This window comes from Calonectris borealis, chromosome 3 (genome assembly GCF_964195595.1).
Source record: "Calonectris borealis chromosome 3, bCalBor7.hap1.2, whole genome shotgun sequence".
Classification (NCBI taxonomy): Eukaryota; Metazoa; Chordata; class Aves; order Procellariiformes; family Procellariidae; genus Calonectris; species Calonectris borealis.
In genome coordinates, this window is record NC_134314.1 from 117,863,241 (window position 1) to 117,888,967 (window position 25,727).

The 25,727-nt window shown below is 45.6% G+C and overlaps 1 protein-coding gene across 1 annotated transcript; it reads right to left on the minus strand.

The window, feature by feature from the left end:
• Positions 1 to 4,121: 4,121 nt before the first annotated feature.
• Positions 4,122 to 14,861, minus strand: LOC142081469 (uncharacterized). The gene is made up of 8 exons (XM_075148191.1): positions 14,625 to 14,861; positions 12,473 to 12,584; positions 11,645 to 11,789; positions 10,426 to 10,539; positions 9,707 to 9,851; positions 7,579 to 7,727; positions 6,944 to 7,081; positions 4,122 to 5,558 (listed from the first exon to the last, which is right to left on the minus strand). Exons 2-8 carry the CDS (start codon positions 12,576 to 12,578, stop codon positions 5,489 to 5,491), a joined length of 867 nt encoding a protein of 288 aa, XP_075004292.1. The 5' UTR covers positions 12,579 to 12,584; positions 14,625 to 14,861; the 3' UTR covers positions 4,122 to 5,488.
• Between the last annotated feature and the right edge of the window lie 10,866 nt (positions 14,862 to 25,727).

Below are 25,727 nucleotides of genomic sequence, written 5' to 3' on the forward strand. Positions count from 1 at the left end.
TAATGCCCATTTTTTTTAAAGTCAAGTTTTTATTAGATCAACATCAAGAGAAACCATGTTACCAGCTAATGTCACTGTCACTTCCAGTGCTCCCTAACACCAACCGGTCCCATCCCGAGCGGGCAACATCCCTTCTCGGTTGGTTAACCATCACATTTTACCAGCTGCCCAGGCAAAGGTCTCCAAGACCCTTTCTTCCCAAAGAGGAGAGACAAAATACAGTATCCTTGTGTGGTTATTGAAGGGTTTTGAGTCAAAGTTTCCAGTGGGGAATGCCCACTGTGCTATCACACAGCCGATGCATGCTCCGGATGGTGTCCTGGCCCTGCCAGCAGCAGGGTCAGGCTCTTGGGCTGCTCCAGCATTTTTTCCCATGAGTTAAGCCCCTGCATGAGTTCTGCCTGAGCCCATAACTCTTTGCTGAGATGCCTTGACAGAGGGAACTGAGCTAATCTCCCAACACGGGGCTGTCCCGGCTCTGCGCAGATAAAATAAATATTTAGCTTGAAAACATCTAACAGTTTTCAAAGAGCCCGGGATGGCCCGAGCATGTTTAGACTGTGTGCATAGCAAAGAGCGCCAATGCCTTTAATCATCGTCGTATGTATTCAGCGCTTTTATCTGGAGATCTTCACAGTCCTCCATGGAGAGGCTTGTCCTGTTCATCTCTGCTTTGCAGATAAGGAAATGAAGAGCCAGCGAGAGCTGGATTTGCTCCAACTCCAGAGGACGAGTGTTTGGGGCGCCACGTTTTGAGCCAGCCTACTTTGTGTTTCCTCTCCAAGGCCAACACTCCTCCGATGAGATGCCTCGAGAAATGACAAGGCACCAGCAAGGGTCTCCACCATGTTTTCCTGCTGGTGGTGGTGGTGGCCAGCATGGCTAGTGCCACTTGTGCCCATATCTCAGTATCGCTGCCTATATCTCACTACGCCCATCGCCCCTGGCTGCAGCTGGGCAAAGGGTTTGCAAAATTGCTCCAAATTGCAGATGAAAGGCAATCCTGCTTTGGTGCTTTGCATCATGGTGTAACATTTCTTCTCTCCAGCAGGCTCAATTTTATTTATTTATTATTGCTTTTCATGGGTGCTTTAATAAAATGTAATTAGTACTGAAGGTAGCGTCAAGCCAAGAACAAATTAGGTCATAACACAACGCCTCCTCTGCCTAAGCGCTTTGGTTTTTGGAAGCCCAGCAGAAGAGCCTCCTGCCTGCACTCTACCTGAGCTCCATAGCCAAGAACATCATGAAGGGAGCAAGGTGCCCCGGGGCTGCAGGCAGGACGGGCTCCGGGGAGCACCACCCGGAGCACGCTGCTGCTGGTGGAAGGTGTCAAAGGGAAGCCTGGCCCGAGCCCAGCATCTCCTCCGCTCTCACAGTGGCTGAGGAGGAGCCGGCTGAGCTCTAATCCAAGAAATGAGGCATGTTTTCCTCTGGAAGCCGCATGGGCTTTAATGAGAGCCTGATCCAGGGCCTTATAACCTCATTTTTAAAAAATTCCTTTTGAATTAACCCATTTGCTCTCTCGGTTCAAATGCATATTTCCCCCGACCCACAACTTCTTCCACGCGACATTCTTCTGAATTAGATTTTCCCAGGAACTTTTACTGAAAACAACAGTCTCGCAGCTTCAGCAACGTCCAGCCCAGCTGATACAGCCCTCCGGAGAAAATATTGCTAAACTGATGGGTCATCCTCGATGGAGGCTGCCAGGCAGAGAGCGGGAGGGAGCCTGGGCAGGAGCTGGCACCAGCCGGGGGAAGGAGGCATCCCCCAGCATCCCTGGACTCAGTCGTCCACCCACTGGTGGTTTACAGATCACTCTACTTTTCCCCTATCACCCCATTTACCCACAGAGTGAATCCCTTCAGAGGATGACAAGTGTAAACCCAGGTTTTGGTATCAGAAAGAATAAGGTATGCCTTCGTGTCCCAGGAACCAGGTCATGCCCGGCTTTGCCAGCCCCATCCACCTTCCAGCCCCGCGGGGAGATGAGGCAGCCCGGGGCGCTCGGATCGCATCCTGGGCTGGGCTATGAGACACAGGAGCATTTGCCAGGGCCCTGAATTGCCTTTTCAGAAACAAAACTATTTTTTCAGGCTTTGGGTTGTTAAGGCCACCAGCTTTCCAAGAAATTTTAAATCCAGTAAAATTCACTCAAATCCTATAATCACTCATGGAAACAAAGGCCGGACGGATTATTTTTGCTAAAAACTTGGCAGGTTTCCTGCTTCATGAAATGCAGCTTTGCTGAAAGAAAATCTCTTGTGGGCAAAACCGCGTATCGGTGGTTTTTGAAAACAAATGAAAATAAGGCATTTCAGGAAAAAAAAAGGCCTTTAAAAATAGCCTTGGGGCTATCTTTAGCCCCAAGGCTGGAATGTGAAGGTTCACACTTATTTTTTATCCCTCTTTCCCCTCCTCCATCTAAAAGAAAAATGGGCAGGCAGGATATTTTTAGGCTCCTGTTCCTGCTACGGATGCAAGAAAAGCCACTTTTCCCAAAGCTGGCTGGAGCTCTGCCTGCCCCAGTTCTGGGGAAATAGTACTTGGAGGGGTTTTGGGGGCCAGGAGCTTATTTGTGGGTGGCCGGGGTTGGGGCTAGCTCAGCCTAATCTTTTTCGGGCAGTTGCCAGGGGCTTTCTTGCAGGGAAGTTTGCAAAAGATTAACTGGGTGCTGCTCTGGCACTTGGTCAGCACTCAGAAAAAGGCCTTTGAGGTTCTTCTCTCAGCTCGTTTTGGAGTGGCAAGAGTAGGGTGAAGAGCAGCGCCCAGCCCCATGCCACACGTGGCAAGGCAGCCACGGGAAAGGGGCTCACATGCCTCCTCAGCCCTGGGGTGCACGGATGGGCAGGGAGACATCTCGCTCCCTGCTGCCATTGCTCTTCTCCAAACCTTTCGTAATCTCCTGAAGGCACAAGGACCATAACAGCACAAAGCTCTCAAGGCATGGGTGCATGGTAGCTTTAGAGAGGCATGAGGGTTTTCTCAATTTTAGTCCTTTCCTAACCCTCCCTGATATATGGTTTGCCTCTACTTCTGCTAGATGTAGAGATACTTAGGTGGGAATGGCTACCATAGCTCCAAGCTCTTGTGCCCAAGTGGCAGAGGCCAGCTCAGAGCATGTCACCTGAAATGTGTTCAGCCTCATTTTCCCTTTATGCATCCTTTAGTGCACACCTACAATGACTTTCATCCATCATTTGCACTGTCCACTTTCAGTTTCATAAGAACTTTTTGCAATTCCCCAGTCAAACTTCTCCTTTAGCATCCTAAATAACTGTCCATCATCAAACTATCCCTTGGGTTTTAATGACTACATTATCCAGCCCAGATCTAATGACACATGCCACCAGCAACCTCCCTTCCTGGAGAGAAACACCCCCTCTATTTCCCAGCTTTAATCACCTATGGGGGGACATGGCCTTTTATGCCATAACTCTTGAGCTTCCTTAGAAGCCAGTGGCAATATAAAACAGCTCACCCTTACCTATGTGATTTTTGAGGTTTGTGAGACACGACTTCCCTCTACAGAAGCCCTATTGATTGACTTTCCTCAGCTAATTAATACATTAATTGTATCCTGTAGTATAGTTTCTAGTCATTTGGCCAGTACAGACACTGAGGCTTTCTTTAATGTCCTGTGGAAAAGCAGTACAGCTGCCCTGGTCCAAGAGCTGTTTGCAAAGCTCTTGCTCAGGAGGATGCAAAACCTTCCAGGGCTCCTCATGCATTAACTGCCACGCAGCCTAGCACCAACTACTCACCTTGCCTGGACCCCTTAATCCACGCACTAGTGGATTTAATACCACTGTATTAAAGAAGGCAGCTTACAGAGAGGTTGCTGGGAGTTTACTAGCTGGGCTCTTGGGAGGCAGAGCTTATAAAATAGAAGTTTAATGAACAGGGTGGTGGGGAGAGGAGTTCAAGTCACAGGGAGGAATCTGCACGCCAAAGTGATGAAGGCATGATCAGTGGAAGCAGCTACACCCAGGAGCAGCCCAGCCAGGGAGGGATAGCTGGCTCCAGCCAGGCAGCAGGGTCACCGCAGAACCACAGGCACAAGCAAGGTAGGAGCCAGGACAGTTGCTTTAGGCAATTTACAGAAGTCTTGGAAGAGTGGTGGAATGAGCTGCTTTATTTGAAAATAAAACAATGTGATGGAATGACAAGAGGAAGTGCATTACACTGATTTTGTTCTTTGTTAAATGTAAACAATAGCAAACGTTGTTTTAGAATAATTCACCTTTGTAATAGTATCACAGGATATACAGCATTTGAAAGCACCTGCCTTGTAGGAACACTTTCCAGACCCCAGTGAGGCACCACCAACTCTCAGGTAGGCACAGGAAATAGAGGCAGTGGTCCGACAATCCAGGCAATCCGCTTTTAGGCTTCCTAAGGAGAAAGCACTGATCCAGGATGAACTCACTCTACCAGTTCAAATAATATTTTTTTTTTTTTTTTCCCCCCTTAAACAGGCTTCCTTTGAAGCAGCAGGCTTTACCCCAGATCAGGTATCATCTTGTCTGCACATCCAACCATCCTCCAGCAGGAGGCATCCAGCCAGCGCAAACCGTGCTCTGCTCTCTGCGCAGCTCAGGGAAACGGGGGAAGGCAACCCACGGCTCCCGCCTGACCCAGGTCTCATCTGTCTTACTGGCGGAGCAGGAACAGCACAAATCTGCTCTTACTGTGGGTCCACAGACAGAGGTGCTGACACAGTGACTAACTTAACTGAAAAAGTCAGGAAAAAACAGGGCAGAGACCCAGATATCTTACTGTAGGCTGAAAACTGCATCTTTCTAGAGCTACACACTGAAATAGGTTGAAGACTTGCAATTGTGTCAGAAGTATTCAATTGCTCCTCCTCCCCCCTTGGATACCAAACATCAGAGCTGACACCACCAAGGTAGGTCTCTAGAGTTGTAATCTCTGTTCCCATCACGATCAAGGGAAAGAGGAAAGGGAGCAGTCGCTGCCTGCAGGTCTGCTCACACCACCCAGCACTGAATGGCCAAAGGAACGACAGACCTCGCGCTGCTCACCTTTAACTCCCAGGGACAGTCCGGTTAGAGCCGCACTTCGGAAAAAAAATGAAATCTCAAGGAAAGAATATGAACGACTGTCTGCGCAAGCCTCGGTCAAAGGTGCACAGGGCTGTTCAGCTGAAGGACCTTCTCCTGCACTGATCCAGAGTCAAAACAAACAAAAAAGGGTGCAGACTCAAGGTGGGGCTGCGACTAGCCAATCTGAGGGAATATGGGAGCAGGACAGGTTTGCAGACACAAGCCATCCTCATTTGGAATGGAAAGAGAGATAATTAGAGAAGAACACAAGGTCATTGATACCGAAAGGAAGGACCAGTGGATGCAGGATGCCCAATTCTTCACACCCTCACCCCTTTAAAATATCTGCCACAATATGCCAGAGGTCTCAGGCCACTGTGCCTGATGGGTCTGGGGTTTCTGCTGCTTCCAGCGGTCTCTTACAGTGTCTCCACATGACTAGTCCCAGCCGAACAGCAAAGATCAAACAAGTCATTGCCAGCAGCACAACTAGAAAAGAAACATAGAAGTGTGTTAGTGCATGAGAGAGAGTCAGTGCCTCTTGTCATGGCCCAGCTCTCAGTACAGGGGGCATTCAGAGAAAGAGGAAAAAAGAACCCCCCTGTATAGGAGCCATTACCCCCCCATCAGAGTTATATTTCAGAGTTCAGAGTTTCACTGCTATCCAACCAAACTTGACCAATGCTTCCAGGTCAAGGCATGTCTAGAAGGGGGAGGCTTTATGGACACAGGAATAAAAATGCATTACATTAACAAAACACTCCAAGAATAGTTGAACTATATAAAGAAACATGCACTAGTTTGGGAAAAGCACATTCTTGCCCTACCAGCCAAACAAGCTGAACCACTAAGAATGAAGTTTTGCTGGTAGAAATGCATCTACTGCAGGAACACAGCTGTCTGCCAGAGATCACACATACCTTCACATTCCTGGTGGCCATAACCATCAGGAGATGAATCTCCAGTGCCCTCATGCCTTTGGCAGACAAGCTCTGCTAAATCCTGCTGGGTGCTTTTAGGCATTACCAGGCTCCAGCTGCCCTTACAGCAAAAGGGAACATGTACTGGAACGGCTGCGATGGTGATGCCAGTCCAGAAATTAGCTTTAGCCACTGGTACGTGGCAGTGGGAAGGCTGAAGGGTGGGAACATGCTCTCTTCTGCTGACCCTATGGTGGGAATAGGCATCTCAAACTGCTAGAGCAGGAATCAGAGTTCACGCTGCTCAGTCCCTTTCATGCCAGCATAAAACTACTCATAATGGCATAGCTTTTGCTAGGCTGTGATTGTTCAGTGTTTGGACAGCTTAAGCCCTTTTAACAATGGATGATTACACTCAACTCAGCTACAGTGGCCTGTAGCAACCAAATAATCCTAGGAAAAGTTGTTAAGGCTAGCCTGAGCTCTGTTTAGGAGGGGAGCATGCGCAGGGTTTTGCATTGTGAAATTTAGATACAATCCCTCCTTGGGTCAGAAACTTATGCACTGCTCTCATTTGCCCTATATCATTTAGGATATAGAAGTCCACAGCCTTCATCCCAGCCCTGCTCTTTCTTTGGCTCGCCCTGCGTCAGATGGAGCTACCAGCAGAGGACCCAAGAGGATGGTGGAGCATTGTAGGGCAAACATTGCACCGGGAAATGAACTTGAGACAACACAAGGCTTGAATCCAGCCGCAAGGCTTATGGGCAATGATTTCTGCTCTATTTTTCACTTTGCAAAATTAGTATCTTCTAATAAATCCCTAGTTCTGTTTTTTATAAATAATGCTTTTCAAGAGGCAAGTTTATCTTTCTGCCCCTGATACACAGGAAAGATGTGGAAGTGTTTATTGGCCTTCTTTTACAAGAATTGGAAACAGTCCAAAAGATTCACCTATAAAAATGCTGTTTGTCATTGGGGATGAAAACAAGAAGACTGCATGCGCTGCCAGTCAGAGCTATTATGACCACGGGGTAGATTGTAAGGTTATAGCGGACATACTTGTCAAGAAAGAAGTTTTCTAGATAAAACCTGTAAAGAAAAAGAGTGACTGAAGTAAGTATTTTCTCTGTAATTTTTTTTTTCCATAGAAAGTTTAAGAAAGGAATTGGAAAAGAATGGTTTTTTTGCAGGCCAGTTTGGACCAGAGTCCAAAATTGTTCATTTACTAAAATTCAGTAGATTAATAAAAAAAATTATCTAAGTTAAGTTTGGGGAAAAAATAAAGCCATGTTTCATATGTTTTCCATATCAAGCCCTCACCCGGAAACCTCGGGCAGGTTGGGCTCATGCAAGTCACAGCAACCTGTTCCTGGCCCACAGCATGCGCTTATTGGCATTGCTGAGGGTCAGGGAAGAAAAGCTCAGCCTAGGCTCCTTGTTCATCTGCCGTGAATTATAACGGAGACCTTTGTACTCAGTGTTGGTACAGGGAGAGACTATGAACGAATTGGGACAGATGGTCCAACCCATTTGCAAGAGGTGGAAGGGGTCTTTCAGGCTTGGTGGGAACCCATGACCTTGCTTACCATATTGCTAGAACAAAAGCGAGGATGCTTAGAGAAGCAGTCGTTGCTGTCTCGTTGGACACGTTCCACTTGTAGATCAACACAACGGCAAAGTTCAGCAGAGTGGCAATGGTGGTCCATGTTGCATACAGTGCCAGCCCATTCTGGACCTGCCACGTAGCACAGCAAGATGACAAGCAATGATAAAAAAAACCAGTAATTCCTAGTTGTCTTTTGTGACCCATAGGTCCAGGAGCAGTTAAGCCAGCCTTCCGGACCTAGCTGCAGGGAAAGTCCCTCAACATGGAGAGGAGTTGAAGCCTTGGAGTCCGCAAGGACCCCAGAGATCCACCCCAGTGGCAGCTACAGAACCCCCTGTACAAAGCCCTGCAACCCCAGCGGGGGCTTCCCATCTGCACCTCAAAGCAGACAGGCTGCCTGACTGCCCAGCCCAGTTGTTGCAGGCAGAGAGAACAGTTTTTTGAACCTCAACCACCTCCCAGCCAATATCTTTGCTACATGGAGCCTGCAGCAGGCAATATCAAGAGCTGGAGTCATTCCTGAGTGAGGATGGAGAGTCCAGCTATTCCCAGTTCCCTGCATTATACTTGTGTCTCAGGATCTGAAATACAAGAATGTGAAGAACAGAGCCCGCTCCCAGTTTGGGCCAAAAGATTTAGAGACATTTCCAGCAGTCAGTAGGAACTATTTGCCCCTGTACTCGGCACTAGTGAGGCCGCACCTCGAATACTGTGTTCAGTTCTGGGCCCCTCACTACAAGAAGGACATGGAGGTGCTGGAGCGTGTCCAGAGAAGGGCAACGAAGCTGGTGAAGGGCCTGGAGCACAAGTCTGATGAGGAGCGGCTGAGGGAACTGGGACTGTTTAGCCTGGAGAAGAAGAGGCTGAGGGGAGACCTCATCGCACTCTACAACTACCTGGAAGGAGGTTGTAGCGAGGTGGGTGTTGGTCTCTTCTCCCAAGTAAGAAGTGATAGGACGAGAGGAAATGGCCTCAAGTTGCACCAAGGAAGGTTTAGACTGGACATTAGGAGAAATTTCTTCACTGAAAGAGTGGTCAGGCCTTGGAACAGGCTGCCCAGGGAAGTGGTGGAGTCACCATCCCTGGAGGTATTTAAAAGACGTGTAGATGAGGCGCTTAGGGACATGGTGTAGTGGGCATGGTGTGTTGGGTTGACGGTTGGACACGATGATCTTAGAGGTCTTTTCCAACCTTAATGATTCTATGATTCTGTTCTGTGCAGACTCCCAGCTTTGCAGACTCCCCCTCCACTGGAGACCCTCCTGACTCCTTTGATGTGCTTTTTCAGTTGACCCACTTTGTCACTGAGCAATGCCAACATCAGGCAAACGAACCAAGGGTAATTAAAGCACACACAGCAGCCGTGGGAGGAACTGCAGTGTGAGGTGTCCTGGGTGGGGAGGAAGGGTTTGAGGAGTTGAGCTAAGAGAGAGGCACAAGGAGGGAGTCAAGGAGTGATGGAATATGACTATATTATCTTTATCTTATTTTCTCTGTGCCGTTTGCCAAACAAACACCCACTCTTCTCAGACAGCAGAAAAGTAATTTTCTTCCAGAATTTGGCAAAACTCAGAAAGACCACTCTTCTCAAACAGCAGAAAAGTAATTTTCTTCCAGAATTTGGCAAAACCCAGAAAGGAAGCTGCATCTGAAACCTTGATCAGCGTACACTTCCCCGTAGAAGAAATATATAATTTTTTGTAGTCAGATACCAGGGACATCACCAGCAGCTACAGCAACAGAAGCCACTCTTAGCAATGGCTTCTCCCTCTGCAAGAAATATTCTTCTCCCCACCCCAAACACAAGTCTGGGCTGAAGTTTTCATACATCACTGTAAACTTCATTCTGTAGTACATGGAGAAGTACGAGGGATATGCCTTGCTCTGAATCATTCCCATGATGTCTGATAGGAAACTGAGGTGCAATTAAGCCTGTGTGTACCTGCGGCAGGCACAAGTTAAAATCAGGGCAGAAGTCTTCCCTTACCCATCTCCTGTCATTGGATCTTTCATTCTTGATACCTTCAGGACAGTTTTGGTGGTTTTTTTTTTTTTTTTTTTTTTTTTTTAGCATTTACCAACAGCAAAGCTTCCCAAATACCACCTACCAGGATGCGGATAAGCCAGAGCTCAGCTTTGTGACCCTTCACAAACCACGAGGAATAGATGCTCAACGCTCGGTGTGAAATGAAGAGGGCGGCACACGTAGTAAGAGTGAGGGCTGCCAGGAACACCAGGGCTGGGAGGAGGTATCTAGGACAAAGAATACATGCACACACACAGTGTACACTACATTTTTTTTCAGAGGTGTCACAATACCTTAATTCATAGCTTTAGTATCTGGCCTTTATTGACTTTAAGTTAATCAGCCTTTAATAAAAGGTAATGACTACATGTAGCCCTCATTTTAACATACTGCTGGTTTACTCTGTTAATCACAAAGTTATTCTCCTGACTGCAACTGATTTCTTCACCTCTTGACAGCAGTGCCATTATAAGCCCTTCATGTGACCATGATTATGAAAACAGTCCAAGGCAAGGAGCTAAACTGTGTTTAGGAAGAGAAGCATGGTTCCTGTCTTACCTGTGGAGGAAAAAAAAACCACAGAAGAACAGCAGCTTTGAGGAGATCCTAGACTTCAATAACTGATCCACCTCATGGGCAAGATGAAAACATCATCACCCCGAACATTTATGAAGGCTACCCTTTGCCAAGGCCTGCCGTAGAGTTTTACAGGTGTGATTAAGTGTTCACACATAGGAAAAGGTGCAAAATGAAATATTGGGGTAGTCCCAACAAGAGCATTTGTTACAAAAGGCAACTTACTCTCGGTCCCACAGAAACAGCCATCCAACATTGAGGCCATTATTCAGAATCCACACCACATAAAAAGGTATCGGCAGCAAGTCTGGCTTTATGTAGACACATCCAAGTTCATTCCTGCCAGGAAAAAGCAGGTATGAAGAAAGGAAGACAATGCCTGCATTGACCAACCAATCTTTCCTGGCCTCATTTTCCTCATACTAACATGGACTCAATGTTGGAGTTGAACATTCCAGCTTAAATCAGTCCATTGCTCCTCCGCATCCTTCTCTGACACAAAATACAGTCTCTGTGGCTTTCCCTATCAGGGTGTTGTCCCCAGTACAGAGCTTCTTGCTGGTCTCTGCACCACCATCACAGATTTAGCAGGTACTAAGGACTGCTCCACAGATGCTGAAAAGCTTGTGCCACTGGTGGTGGTAGCAATGGCATGGCCATGGGACTTTAGCCCAGTGCCTGGGGAAAAAGGCTTATGGATCATAGTGTGAGTGTGTATGTATATACATATTCTGTGTGTGCACGCACATACATGTATATGGACTTGATCACTCTTGTACAAACACATACTTCATTCTTCCCTCAACCTTCAGCGTTGGCCAGTATCAACTGAGCAACTTCTTACAAATCATGTGAAAAGAGCAGATACGCAAGACTCAAATTAAGCAGTCCATGGTCCCCCTTGACAGAAGAACTGCAATGTAAGTCTATCCCACAGAAGACAGAGTATTACAGATATGGCATGGTACTGCATGAGGCAGTTATTGATCTCATAGCCTGAGGAAAAGCTTCCAGTCCTGTTCAATGACCCAAGAGACTTCCCAATGCCGATTCTCTGATCTCTAACAGCAAGTAAACTCAAAGCATTAGCTCCATAATTCATTAATTTTGCCCCCATGGATTCTCAGCAAATAGCAGTGGGTAAGTGCAGCTACTGGGCAACTCTAAGATCACACAAATCAGCAGAAGCCGGGTCTCACAGAACAGTTTACGTGCTTTGTAATCGGTCCACATGTTAAAGCCGTTCATATACACCTCCAAACTGCTTCCCAGCTTTGGATGCTGAACCTAAAAGATGCTCCAGCAGCAGAGCTCCAGCACATCAAGTCAAGAGGAATGGCAGTGGGTTTACTCTGACTGGAAACCCCAGAAAACGGGGTAAGAGACTGAGCTACAGAAGGGAAGAGCCACTGTCCCTCATTTATACCATAAGCAGGGAAAATACCTTCGACAGATCCCTGACAAGGCGTAGAGAAGCCAGGCAAGCTGCCAGGCATAGATGACGTTCCAGATGAGGAAAGTCCAGCCAGCTGGTGTGAAGTCAGTATTGTACTTCGCCGAGATGTTTCCAGGAGTTGTCCTGAACAGACCTGCAGTGGTGAACGTTATTGCAGGCAAAAGTGTTACTACATACTAAGGATGGGGAAAGACTGCTGATTTCCCTCACCCTGCAATCTTCCTTGAGGCTTAGTCCACACCTCAGTGGATCTGAGGGAGATGAGAGGATGCCCTTGGTGAAAACAAATCGTGTGCTGCAGTTGGCTTGCCTTTAGACACCTATTATGGGATTACTGTCCCTATGGGGAACTCTAAGGACCTTCCCTCTTATACAGAACCAGAAAAGCCAGTTGCATGTGAAAGCCAGAGAGAAGCACAATGTCCATTTCTGACAGATTCAGCTGGGTAGTGTTCAAACCAAGCGCCACTGCCTTCTATAAACCCACATAAACTCTATAAACCCATACTTCTATAAACAGCTTCCACCAGGAATACCAGGGCAGCGTATGCAAAGACTGCCTTTCACCCCCAGCTAGATCCAGGTTCACCAAGGACAAGACCATTTACTTGGATTTCAGGGGAGCGGACAGGGCTCAGGCACCTGGCTGTAACAACCAGGAGGATGCACCAGCTACTTCCATCTTTCACAGATCAGGGTATATCTGGAGAAGCAATGCAGTGACAAACAGATCTATCCCATCTAAGGCACCTTATATCATTAAATGATACAATGCATGAAATCCACCTCTGAACAAAGACAATTCGCTTGCATTACCTTTGAATATCCCAGTGGCATTTCCAGCATTCAGTATCACCATGACCGTGAAAGTAGCCAGAGACAGAAACATCACAAAAATCTTCAGCTTGTGTATAGCGTCCATTTTACCCTACAACAAATTAGAAATATTTTTTTGCCTAGCCTAAGATATGCTTGGGTTCGTTCCATGTCCCAGAGACTGTTTTAAAAATAACATTGTAAATTCCTCAGTTTGCTGACTTTTTAGTTCTTATGAAAACACCACAAAAAAACAGGCCTTGCGTGGGCTAGGAGCATCTTTGCTTGAACCAGCATCCTCTTGACAGCAGTGTCAGCAGCCCAGAGAATAGCCTGAAAAACAGGGTAAGCAACAGACACTTCCCCATAATACTCTTCCAGCAGCTCAAGGATTTCTAGTAGTAGCATCTTTAGTAGTCTCTCATGGGTTTTTAAGACTGTAAACTCTCCAGATCCATGAAGGAATCTGATGATCTGCGAAAAAGCCTGTCTCATGATGTCTAAGATTGGCTGTTACCTCCCTCCGCCAGCCCCTAGCACCATAAAGGGCTAAAGACCCCTGTACAAGTTTCGGATGGAAAGCAAAGACCACAAAGAGCTGGGAAGGCTGCCTGGTTTCTGGACAACCCTGAAGCACAGAAGCAAAGAGGCCTCGCTAGGTTGCGGAATTAAAATGGGAAGCCATGGAGTGCCCAGCGAGCAGACTGCTCTGCCACCTCCCATCCCTTATGGCACAGCGCAAGAGAGACCTCAGATCTCCCTATGGATGTATTGCAAAGGTTTTAAGGCCTAAATAATTAGCAAGCAAGCGTAGAGAGGAATTGCAGCTTATCTTGCATCGCTAGATTCATTTATACTGAAGGAAACGGGCCTATCATTTTGCCCTCTTTGGGAAGGGAATATGAAAACATTAAAATCTGGCTTTGCAGTCAAGTGCCTTTTAGTTCAATATAGCTTTTCACATGTACCTCTCTAATCCTGTAACTCCTACAAAATACCTTCTTTTCATGGTGGTATTACCTCCTTGTCTACTGGCTGCAAATAAGATTTAAATGCTTTAGCAGGTCTCAAGAACTTTATAGATTGTAAAATCTACATACTACATTTTTTTCCCCAAGATTTGTAAGGAGTGACTTGAGCTCTCCCAAGTGATTTCCATTAGTCCAGCATTTTTCTATCACGGAAAAGTTTTTTGCCACCTCTAAGAGCAAGCATACATGCATCCACATTATAGGCAACAGCTTTATTTCCCCTTGCAGCTCAGCACTTGAGCTGCCCTCTCTATACAATGGCACTTTAATGCCTTCCAGGGTTGGCAGGAATAATAACTGAGTTGTTCCAAGCTGCTCAGCATTGAACTAGTAAATTCCAGTTCCCACTTCAGTGGATGGTTTTATAGTTCCGGGCTTTGTTTGTGGGCTGAGCTGCATCCAGATACATCACAAGGAAGTGGGAGGGGAAATTCTGTTTTCAGTAAATCCATACAAGTTTTCCCTTTTCAGTTCCATCTAAATAGAAAGCCACTTTTTTTTTTTAATGAAAATCCTATGTGGAAGAACTCATTTAACTCAAGATATCAAATCCCAGTTAGATTTATATCAGTCAAATCCCAGAACAACATATTGTCTTCAATGGATACACTGAATTAGCAAATTCTGAAAAGAAATATCTACTTGTACTATTAAAGATATCATTTCTGATTCAGGAAATAAATGACCTGCAGATTTTTGAAAGCCAGGAAAAATGTAGGAGAGGAAATATCACTGTACACTTGTCTTATTCTTATATTTCTTTCCCTGAACATTGACTTTTGGCCACTCCAAACCAGTACATGGGACTAGATGGTCCTTTAATCTCACTGTCAGGCCAAATCTATGTTCTCCTGACAGTCCAGTAATTGAACTCAGTACCACATTTCATTTTTATTAACATATTTGGAAGAGACTTGATTACAACAGCTTCAGAGAAACCCAGACTTGCTTACGGAAGTCTAGGAGGAAAGCTTTATTTTAAAACCAGTCAATAGTTTCACTACTGTCTCTCACCTCCTGCCTCCCTCTAATTTATTGCCGGCAATAAACATCTGCAATATTTCCCTGCCAGCAATTATCAGCCACAAACACCCTTTAGAAGAATCAGAAATATTACTCACAAGGCTCTGCACAGACTTGGCAGCGTCTTACAGCTGTAGTTCAGCTACCACCGGCGCTGGGGAGTCTCCGCCGCTCAACCTTACCTAGAGAGATTTTATACAACTTTCAGTAGATTAATAATCATGCATTATTTAAAAAAAAAAAATCACAGGAGTTAGACATGCTTTCTGTCTGTGAGCTGCAGCCTCCCGTTGGCTAAAGCCTCCCAAAACCAAGCACTTATGCAAGAGAAATGTGATTACTTAACGAGGGCCTTTTATAACAGCCAGAGCAATGCACGCTCCCAACTTGCTGGCAGACAAAAGCTCATGAGTGCATGCTCTTGGGCTCTCGCCTGCTTCGTCCTTCCCCATCGCTGCCACAAGGAGGGAAACTGAGCACTTCGGTGCAAAATACTGCGTCTCAAAATCATAGCTAGGGCAGCCCTCCCGTGTGGGAGAGGGGACGCTGGCAGGGGTAGCTGCAGAAACAGCCTGGATTTGGGGAAGCTGGAGATGTAACACATAGCAAGGTCTGGATCCTGTGAGCCGCTGCAGATCTTCCTATAGCCCCAGAGGGAGCTGAAAGCTGAGCTCCTCTCAGGATCAGCACTCAGGGGGCATTTTATAGTGTTAAACATTGTATAGATAGGAGTGACTTCTCTTGCACAGCAAGCACATGTGTGGTAATCCTGTGGTTTTATACTTCACATCTATTCCTTGCAGTGCAACGCATACTCTGTTGAAAATCCCCAAACCTGGCCTCAAAAGCCCATTGCTGGGCTTTTTTAAGCAATGCCTAGATCTGAAGGACTCTAGAAACCCCAGAGAGAACCTTCCTGATGTCAGAACCAGAAAGGAAAGAAAGATGAGAAGATAACCCCAAATCTGAAGTGCTAAATGGATTTTTCCAAGATTTTTTTTTTTTTTTGAGAGAGAGATTGGTTTCAAGCATATTCCGTAGGTAAATTTTTATTCAGATACAGAAAAGGCTCCCGCTCCCACTGCAAGCCAGTCCCACAGAAGCAGAACAAGCCACACTGGCTGATCGGTCTCCACCTGCATCTCTGCCTGCTGTAGGACTGCAGTCTCACCACATCCACTCCATATTTCTGCTTGTTTCCCCTCAAGTTTAAACTATTATAGCCAATTAAAAATATGCTTCAGCCTCAAAATGTTATTTATCTTGTGCAACTACAGTGCCTACCAAGCAGTCTTGCTGAGGACTGCCCCATGTCAAACAAAGGCAGTGAATAAACTAACACCTATCCTCACCCATTAGAAGCAACATCACGGGGCTGGAAATGGACCCTGCTGGGGCTTCCTTGACCTTTGGGATGGGGGTGCAAAGCCTACAGGAAATATGGATTTGCCAGCTGTGGAGAAGAGCAGGGCATCCCACCAGCACTGCTTACCAGCGAGGTCCGAGGTCTACCCTTCGAAGGTATTCTGATGAGGACACCAGTGGCTTAAGTATGATTATTTCACATCAGCCAGACAATACATTGTGCTCTACACACTGATCATAAACAGAACCGCTGATATATAACCTGTTCCTTGAAGAAAAGCGAGGCCCGAGCTCAGTGCGGTGGCATTAGCATCTTTCTCTCCCTTTTTCTTCCCCACTCTGCGTATCCCCCAGATGTGGACACAGTGACTCTCCCCATGTCCTTCATCCAGGTTACAAGTTTATAAGCGCTGTTACAGCAAGTATGGGTTGAAATACAAGCACAACCTTTACTTACATCATATGGCCCTCTCTTCCTAGTATATTAAAATCTACAAGGCACTTTTACCACACCGGACAATGACTTATTTATGGCCCATTTTCATATATATGTAGTATATATATGCATATATACGTTTTTACTCATCAAATAGTCCAAACGACCTCAGCACAATGTCAGACATCACCTTTTGATCCAGTGAACGAGTGGTCTGAAATTCTTTACTTAATACAGACAACTTTATCTTACACACGCCTGTTAGGCACAGCTGATCAGCTAGATCCACGCTGATCTACACCAAAGGCAAGTTCCGCGTGCAGGAAACATTGGCCAAGTGGGAGAACCAACGCGCACTTTACTGTCCTGTGTTCTTGCTGGTTATTTCATAATGCATCTGTCTTGTTTCAGTGAGACAACGGGAGGCAGTGGCCTTGTCCTTTTGCCACAGTAAGCTCAGCAGAAGGTTTAGGCCCACATTCTGGGTTTCAAAAGTTATTTTTTCTATCTTTTTTTATAGCTTGCAACACAGGCCTTGCGTAAAATATTCAAAATTATTTTATCACGCAGCTCTATGGAAATCCCCCAAAATATGTAAAGTACAAAGGAATGCACTTAGCTCTTATAAATGTGTTAAAACTGAAGGGCTCTGGCTTCGCTAGGCTGCACAGCATTGCCAGAAGTGGGAATGCTCAGTACAGCTACAGCTCCGAGATACCAGTGTCAAACTCAAAGCAAGTCTTTACGGAAAGGAAAGGCCCTACCTTTCTAGTCTATCTTCACTGAAAGAACTTTTAGACTTATGTTTTCCACGTGGGTTTTAGTTGAATATCCTTGCTGGCCTGTTGAGGAAGAAAAGTTATATTGTCAAACGAGTGACAAATGCAGTTATAAACATTCCAGCCAAGAAATGGCTGTTAATGTTTGTTTGTGCAGACAAAGGGAAGCATGATATGATCCACATTCACAAAAAGATGTTTCTTGAAATCAAGATACTCGGCAACGATGCTGAATGAAATCACTGGAACCAATTCCACAACACAGCCAGTATTCCGTACTTCTCAAGACAAGCTGCTTTGAATCAAATGTAAGTTTGGATTCATTTGGGTCATGGTAGAGGAAAACAGTTCCCAGCTAACTGTTATTTTACCATCATTGCAGTTTTCCACTGAAAAGCAGAGAGGAATATACATACTCTTCCTGTATTACCAAAAAATCTTTAAAGAAAGGTCTACCTTTAGAGCCCTCATTTGTAATTTCCCACAGAAAAAAAATAGGAAAAAAGTTGGTTTTCAGGAAGGAGAGGTGATCTACCATGCCCATCCCTCCCCATGCACACTCCCTGCAGCACCATGGTGTGTTCCAGCAGCATCAGCACGCCTCAGACACCAGTTCCCATGCAATAGAGGGACTGGTTGCAACGGGACCACAGCTCCGCTGTCACTCCCCTGTGCGCTAGAAAGCGGTGTAAGCATTTACAAGGTGCTGAGCTAGCGTGAGCAGCCTTTGCGCTGGAATTAATGCTCTGCTGACAAGAGGAAGATTTTTTTTTTTCCAAACATGAATCCTCCTGCTAGTAGCTGAAATAAGACATTATGAGCACAGACAGTTTGAGTCCAGAAAGTGGAAGCCAATTGCTTTCTATCTAAAGGTACCACTGTGGAGGCCCTGCCCTCAAAATAAACTAATTTTGCACTGTGCAGCAACAAAGACAAGTTCATCTGTGGGCAGATCACCCACCTAACGGCAAGCTGTCATTAGCAGGAAGCTCTAGAAAGCAAAGCACCAGAAAGCCATTTAATAGGCACTTTTCCTCACCAAGGAAGACTCTAACGTCATCTAGGACAGAGGTGTGTATCTCTTATCTGGAAACCAGCACAAATAGTTGAACAAAATTAGTGCCGGGGTAGTGGTTATATTTGCTTCCAGCCAAGCGACTCAAAATAAAATAGCCTGTGAGAAGGAGAAGTTCTCAACACCGAAGGATGCGCACAGGCAGGGAAGAGCTGACCTGAAAAGCAGCTCTGTGCGAGTCCCAAATGCAACGTGAGAGACGACCGATACAACTCCTTGCCCCAGATGCAGCCACCAGCAGGGATCCCTGGGTCAAGTCAGACACTCTTTCCTCTGACCCACGCTGAACTGCAGGACAGCCATGGCAGCTACCCTGAACACTCCCCAGCGAGGCAGGAGCTCAGCAACTCTGGACCAGACCGCTAAAGCCTTTTGTCCCCATCAGCAGCAATGACTGGTTTAAATCCAAAATGCATTGTGCATACTCAGTGCTCCCATTTAATCTTTACAGCCGTTTGCTTTAACTCCAGCCTTTCCTAATGTGCCAGGCAAACTGGCACCCAAGAGTCAGCGACCTCGTTGGAAATGATTTTCAGGCCAAGTTCAGCAAACGTTGAGAACCAAATATACTAAGCTTCTAACAACAGCTCAAGCATCCTAATCCTGCAGTGGGTTAATCTGGGTGCCTTCAGTGCCAGGGATTAGCCTTTCCACACTGCTAGAAGGGATGGGATTTGACTGGGCACACTAGGATGGACACACAGTGAAGAGGATCTGTGTTAGCAATCCCCTTTGGGTATTTTAAGAAGGAAAATCATCTGCTTTTTATTGTTGGAGAACAGAACCGAGCCACCCTTTGGCAGCAGCGAAATCTCTGTAGGTTTGAGAGAGCAAGAATAGTAATAGGAACACACTACCCACTTATTTTCAACCAGGCTTTAAGGCAGCTGCCATGTTAAAATTCATTGACTGATCTCCACCAAATCTTTTCCTTGAACTCTAGATTAAGGACATCATTGTAAACATTTAAGTAACTCAAAACTAACCCCTGCCCCACTCTTGTGACAGAAAGAAGGGGGGGGGAAAAGACAATGCACTTCTGTCTTTAAGCTAAACTTCCTAAGACAAACAACAGAAAATATTTTCCCCAGATGTTCTCACTTACTGGTTAAGCATTGGGAGGTTTGCCTTCTTCAAGGGCAGCCCAAGAGTCTGCAGCAGTGTCTGGCAGGCAGCGACCACGGCGTCAGACCAAGGGCACAGCAGCAGGCAGCACTTTCTGGAGCTGGCAAGCAGAGTGCAGGTACGAGAAACCAGAAACTCAGCTGTGCAACCCACCTCTTCAAACAGGATGACTGTGAAGAGATGACAAAAACAGTAAAATTAAGCACGGAGGAACAAGGACGCATTTATATGGCTGGATCTCTTCCTTTTGTAAGCTTTATTTTATTCCATCACACAGCACTACTGCTGCTCATGGGACTCCCCCATGTCCTCCTCTGTGTCATTGAAGACGTGACACACAACCAACAGCGTCCATTCAGTACTTTGTTTGGCTTTTATTTAAGAATACAGACCTATTAACCTACTGGGTAGCTTTTCTCTACCCTCACCCCTCTCACCCCTGAATGCTTCACAAGCATTTGTTTTTTTTGTTTTGTTTTTTTTTTTTCCCCTCCCATGAGAAAGAGCAAAAGGCACCCAGGAAACAAGCCCCTTGCACTGACAGCAGCACAACCGATGTCTATAAGCCCTCAGCGGGTATAGATAGCTATTTTGCAAAGCCCACGTGGCCACCCAGCATGGGCAGGAACAGAGACAGATAGGAAGGGAGAAAAAGGCACCTGGATTGCAGTCAGAGCACAAGTTTTTCTGTCTTCTGTGAGAGCAGAGAGCTGCCTTCATTTTATAGCTGCGGCATCCAGGTCAGCAAGAACCTCTCATGCAGAAAGCCTGCTTTGTAACTTGGGTGGCCTGATTTTCTTTATAGCATTTTTGTGGCACTTTATATGCTTAAATGCAGTAGTGTCAGCTATAATTGACAGCTTTCAATGCATCTCTCAAATGGGCAATGTGCATTTCGAGCCGAGCATTTAGAAAATGAGAAACACAGCAAACATTTTGATTGCAATAGCTTTCCTACAAGAGGGCAGCATGAAGCTTAAACAGACAACTTCAATTCGCAGCAGTTGAGTGCCTGACTGGCATGAATACTCCTTTAACACAGCAATTTTGCCAACTAATTATCTAGATATTTTTTTAAAGGCAACTGGAGTATATATAAAATGCCATCACATGGATATATATCACCTCCTACATGAATCATTAGGAAAACTGGAACATTTAGTTCCATCTCTGGGGAAAACTAGTGGAACAAAACTCATTGCAAGACCTTACAGCCAGGGAAGGTGATTTTTATTAATAAAAATCCAATAAGTTGATTCTTCCCACTCTCCCATCAACCCACTCACATGCACAGTGCTATATGCATCAGTCTGGCCCGGATCACAGTGTGCAGCAGGAGGCACACGGGATAACGCCTTCACAGCCTCGCTGCAGCCTCCTGCATCTCACTGCATCCGATTATTTTCATGAAACACATGGGGTGGCTCTGCAGTAATTAATACATGCCACTCCTTTAACCCTTCTTCAGCTGTTTTTCTGGTGTCTTCAGCCATGCATTTCCATTCACACCAATATTAGAATTTCTGTTAAAAACCTCTACATCAGGCAGGTCCTAACCACGTGAGATCCTGGCACAGCTAATACAAGTTGAAAGCTGCTAACTTTCTGTGGATCAGGGCAGGGAACAACCTTGGCAACAAATTACACAGCTTTTGGCTGGCCATACAGAAATGCAGAGGTTCAAAATTTCTGCATATTGTGACAAATTTTAGACAGCAGTCTCTCTAACCAGTTCTCTTACGTATACATTACCATACAAGCTTCATTCACCCTCTTTCCCACATCCCTTATCCTTGCTTGTACATCTGCTCACCAGTCCCGGTACTCATTACTCCACACAATTGCCCTGTCCCTTCCTCTTAGGGAAAATACCATTTCCAAAGGCTGTTTCTGCCAGCCTGTCCCCTCTCCTCTCCCACAAGGATGAGAATAGGGATTTTCACAGACAGAATTATTTGGCTACTTTTCAAAGGCAAAAAAAAAAAAGCACACCCTTTACTCCAGGCTGATCTACCAGCCAAATTCCAGGCTGCCTTTCAGAACGTGGAAGAGTTAAAACAATCAAACATCTATTTCAGTCAGAAATTTAAGACAAAACATCAGTTTCCTCCTAAACTTAGACAAAACCAGCAAGACCTTTTGTACTATAACTTCTCAGAAAAAAGCTAAGCCTGAGGCAAGCAAGACACAACGGAAAACAACAGCAACAAGCAAAAAACTGCAGCCGAAGAAGAAATTTTGGTTAGGTCAGAAGTGAAGAAAGGGACCTCTAGCAGGAAGCATAAGGAACCCATAACTGCAAACAATGTTGTCATTTTTACCTACAGTAAATGCATTTATTAATGACGACACATATGTGCACACCCACATATCTAGATCCTCACAGAGCGCTTTGCAGCCTTTCCAGGGTCGTGCAATAGATGTTTATTCTCCTTCAGGCTGGAGACCAAGTAAGCCCATGGAAAGCCAGCTGAAAATAGGGGCTTTACATCTCAGGGAGGTAAAATACAGCTTCTCACAGAAGCTTTTTTCAACTTACAAAGGTTCCCAGGCCCCACCACACACCACTTGAGACCTGCCTCCTCCTGCAGGTGTCGAGGAGGACCTACTCCCAGTGCATTTGGTGATTTGGGTAACCTCCATTCCAGACTTAAGATACCTTAGAAAAGGCTTGTTCTTTGGACAGATGGGAGTTCCTTCCTCAGGTAGCATCAGAAGGTGTCTAAAGAACAGGCATCCAGAAAGGTCACCAGCAAGGTCAGCCACCTCTTTTGAAGGCCACTAGCAAACTGGTGAGGACTGAGCTCCCAGGGTGTCAGAAAAAGCTAACGAGAGTCCCAGTACTGTGCACCTTGGGGAGGCAACTCTGTAACTTCAGCCTCTTGCCATATTTTCCACTGAAGGCCAAAATCTATGTTGTCTTAGTCCAAATACCCTTCAGGGTTATCACGGTGTTACTTTTTGCAACTCAATCTTCAAAGCAGTGCCTGCCCTTCCTCCTTTTCTTCCTTCCTACTAATTAATTTTTAGTGAAACTTATGGTGTTAGCAGTTTTGATCTGGTTATTCTGTTGAGGCTTGCCTAGAGTCTAAATCCACAAAGCCTTAGTGCCATCACTGTAAGCTTGCTCTCGTGCCTGGGAAGCCAGATGAACTGCCAGCTCTCTGGATAATATGACAACATCCTTTTCTTCTTTGTTACGGCTTCCAGATGTCTGAAAGCACCATCCATGCAGGGCTTCGGTAGTCTCATGGTCTAAGGCATATTACTGGCCTGTAATGTGGGCCATCCATAACACAGGTGGCTGGCCAGTCAATCCCTACACCTCTTTCATCAGCGTTAGAAGCTCAGACTGTCACAAGTTTAAAGCAAAATAAGTCATGATATGCCTAAAGTCTGTGGAAATGACACAGTTAGGTCCTACAGATCTACACAGCATCATTTTACCAAGCATTTTTATTTTACAGACAGGTTATTACTGCAAAACAGATTATTTATAGGCTACATAATCTGTCGGGCTACCACATGGCCCTGCAGATCTCCTATGTATAAACACCAGCAGATGTAAGACCCACTTTGAACAACTACCTGTAAGCAACTGGGAATCAAGGAGAATCAGGGCTATTATTAATTATGAAAAGACTTACTCTGACCACAGATACTTTCTCAGAGACCTCACCAACAATGTGAGAAGAGCACATGAATTCCACCTTTAAAATTAGGAAATGCACACTGAAAAGAGCAAACCCCAGTAAGGTTTTTTTTCTGCGACATAAAATAGTCCACATCTGACACACAAGAGATTTTTCCTTCTTGAGTGGGTTTGAACCACAACAGCTCTGGTGTTTTCCTTCCAGCCTACTGCATTCATCCTTTATGGCAAACGTAGTTCAAAACTACCTGTTGCAGCAATAAAACAAAGTAATAACAACTAGATCCATTATTCATTATGATGAAAGGACTATCTGTCATGGCTGGATCACATTATATCAGTGTGAGCTATAAATCTCCTTTGATTTTACTCACCACAAAAAGAGCGCTTGCCCAATCAGAGAAAGCTATTGAGCCAGAGACATGCTCTCAAGACATCCAAGTGTTTTCCAGGAACACATCTCTCACTTGGCAGGATTCATCCTAAAGGAGAGCCCTGGGTGATATGGCACAGCAAGGAAAGCCTTCTTTTGCAATATACCATACAACAGAAAGTGGAAGTGTTTGAAGGAAGAGAATTTCAGTTTGCTGGAGGAATGGGGCTCTCTAATCATGATCACTTCATAAAACTCTTAATATTAAAAACCATTACGCTGTGGATTCACACTCTATGTACACCATACTGAAGAAGCTCCACTTCCAAAGGCTGCTCAGCCTGACAGATACGTCTTTTATACATCAACTTCTACATCCAACAGAAGAGGAAATTAGTATTTAAAACCAAACAAAACACCTCGAAGTCCCAGCAGACTCTCCTACCTACAACCATTCTGACCATCAGCAGGAGGCTATCCATAGATGCCAGCAAGAACTCTGCAGGTACTGATGGCTTTCTCAGATCCTGCAGTTTGCACAACACCAGAACAGCCCTGCTCCATTTCTGCCCTCCCAACCATCAGCGAGAGTCAGACTTACGCCTAAAAGGTCACTGGTCTCTTAAAAGACAAAAGTTTGGAAAAGAGCTCAGAACATGCCAGAAGGATGAGTGCTAAGCTTAGGCCTCCCAGATGAACTAGCTGGGGGGATCTTTATAGCTTGCATAAGGATAGAGCTTGTCACAAAACTACTCTTTCATGGCAGTCACAGGCAGCATAATTTCATCATCAGTCAATACAGTTCGCGGAGATGTTTCAGAGAAACCATCTCATCCACAGCACTTAAAAAAAGAAAACTTGCAAGACCATCTCTGAAAACAGAAGAGGAACACAGATGTAAAAAATCAGTGGGCTTGAGTCTTCACCTGGCTAAAAGCAAAAGCCATCTTGTGGGCAGAAACCTAACAGACAGCAAGGAGATGAACAGACTCAGGAACCCTGGGGTAGGCAACAGGGAGACTCCACAGGCCTTGGGCAGGTGGTGGCATGACAGGCTTCTCCATTTTCTTCTTATAAGAAGATAAATCCATTTATGATCTTAAATCTAGACCTGTTCCCCAGAGGAAAATATTAGATGAGGTGGCTTCTGAGACAAATACAAGCAGGGGGAAAAAAAAAACAAAACACACAACAGATATGTAACAGGAGGAACTTCTGTTGAAAAACCCTGGAGGAGATAGTTACCTGAGGGACAAGAAGTGGAAGAATAGCAATAGCACTTACCTAGGTCAGGGAGCAGCACTGCCCTACAAAGGGGGACAAGAAGACCCCAGCACTACAAGCAGTGCCCTCACCCATAGACACAGCACCTGAGCTGAGCTGGTAGCAGGACCCATCAGCAGCCCCAGACACAGCAAAGAGATGCACCGAGTCCAGGGCTCACCCAGGGACTGCAGTCAGTGAAGGGGACTGGAGACAAGCTACAACACATACCAAAAGGATCCATCCAGACAACAAAAGCAGAGACCAATCCACCTGCAAGGTAGCCCAAGGATGAGCTTAAGTAGAGCTGCTGGGCAGAAGGTGTGGGTTGAGGCCCCATCTGAGGCTGCTCAGAGCAATTAGGACCCGTGGGTGCGCTGGGAGCTTGTTGTGTTTTTTTTGCTGAAACCCCACAGCTGCAGCAGGTCACAGCCAGGAAGCTGGAGGAAGAGCAGGATTGTGTCCTCCATGAGGAGCAATCCCAGCTGGGAGGCTTCTTCTCATCACATGCAGCAACACCATGCAGAGGTTGAGCACGGCCCTTGCCTGCTGTGAAAATGAGGATGACTGACCACTATGGTCCTTTGTTCTTTTTTTTTTTTTATCTGTCTGTCCTGACTGTCAGGATTTATAAGCATAAGCACTATGGGTTTTGGTATCGGTGCCAAAAAGCAGAGCAGTCAGAAGCCGTATCTCGTCTTCCTTTCTGATTTAAAATGCTGCATCCAAAAACTAAAAAGATTTTTTCTTAGTGCCTTGATGAAAAAAGAAAGATCATGGACTTAAATGCTCTGTGTCTTGAAAGACTATCTAAACTGGTGCTTGATGGTATAAAATGTCCTCTTCCCCAGAGCCGTGGCAGGGAAGACCTCCAGTTTATTCCTCACTAGTGCCTGCAGACTTTTTTCCTCTCTCTTTTTATTTTTCTTTTTCTTGTTTCTTTCACCTGCCTCCATTCACAGCACTTCTTTTGGCATCGGCATCCCCTTTCCTGGTCCCACGTAGAAATCCCTCCCTCACATAAGGGAGCTTTTCACAAGGCCCCGGGGCAGCTCCCCTCTCTCAGAAAAACAAGCAGGACATTCGCTGGAAAAGTTTGGGAAGGTCAAGTTTGTCTTTTTGCTTCCAGGCTT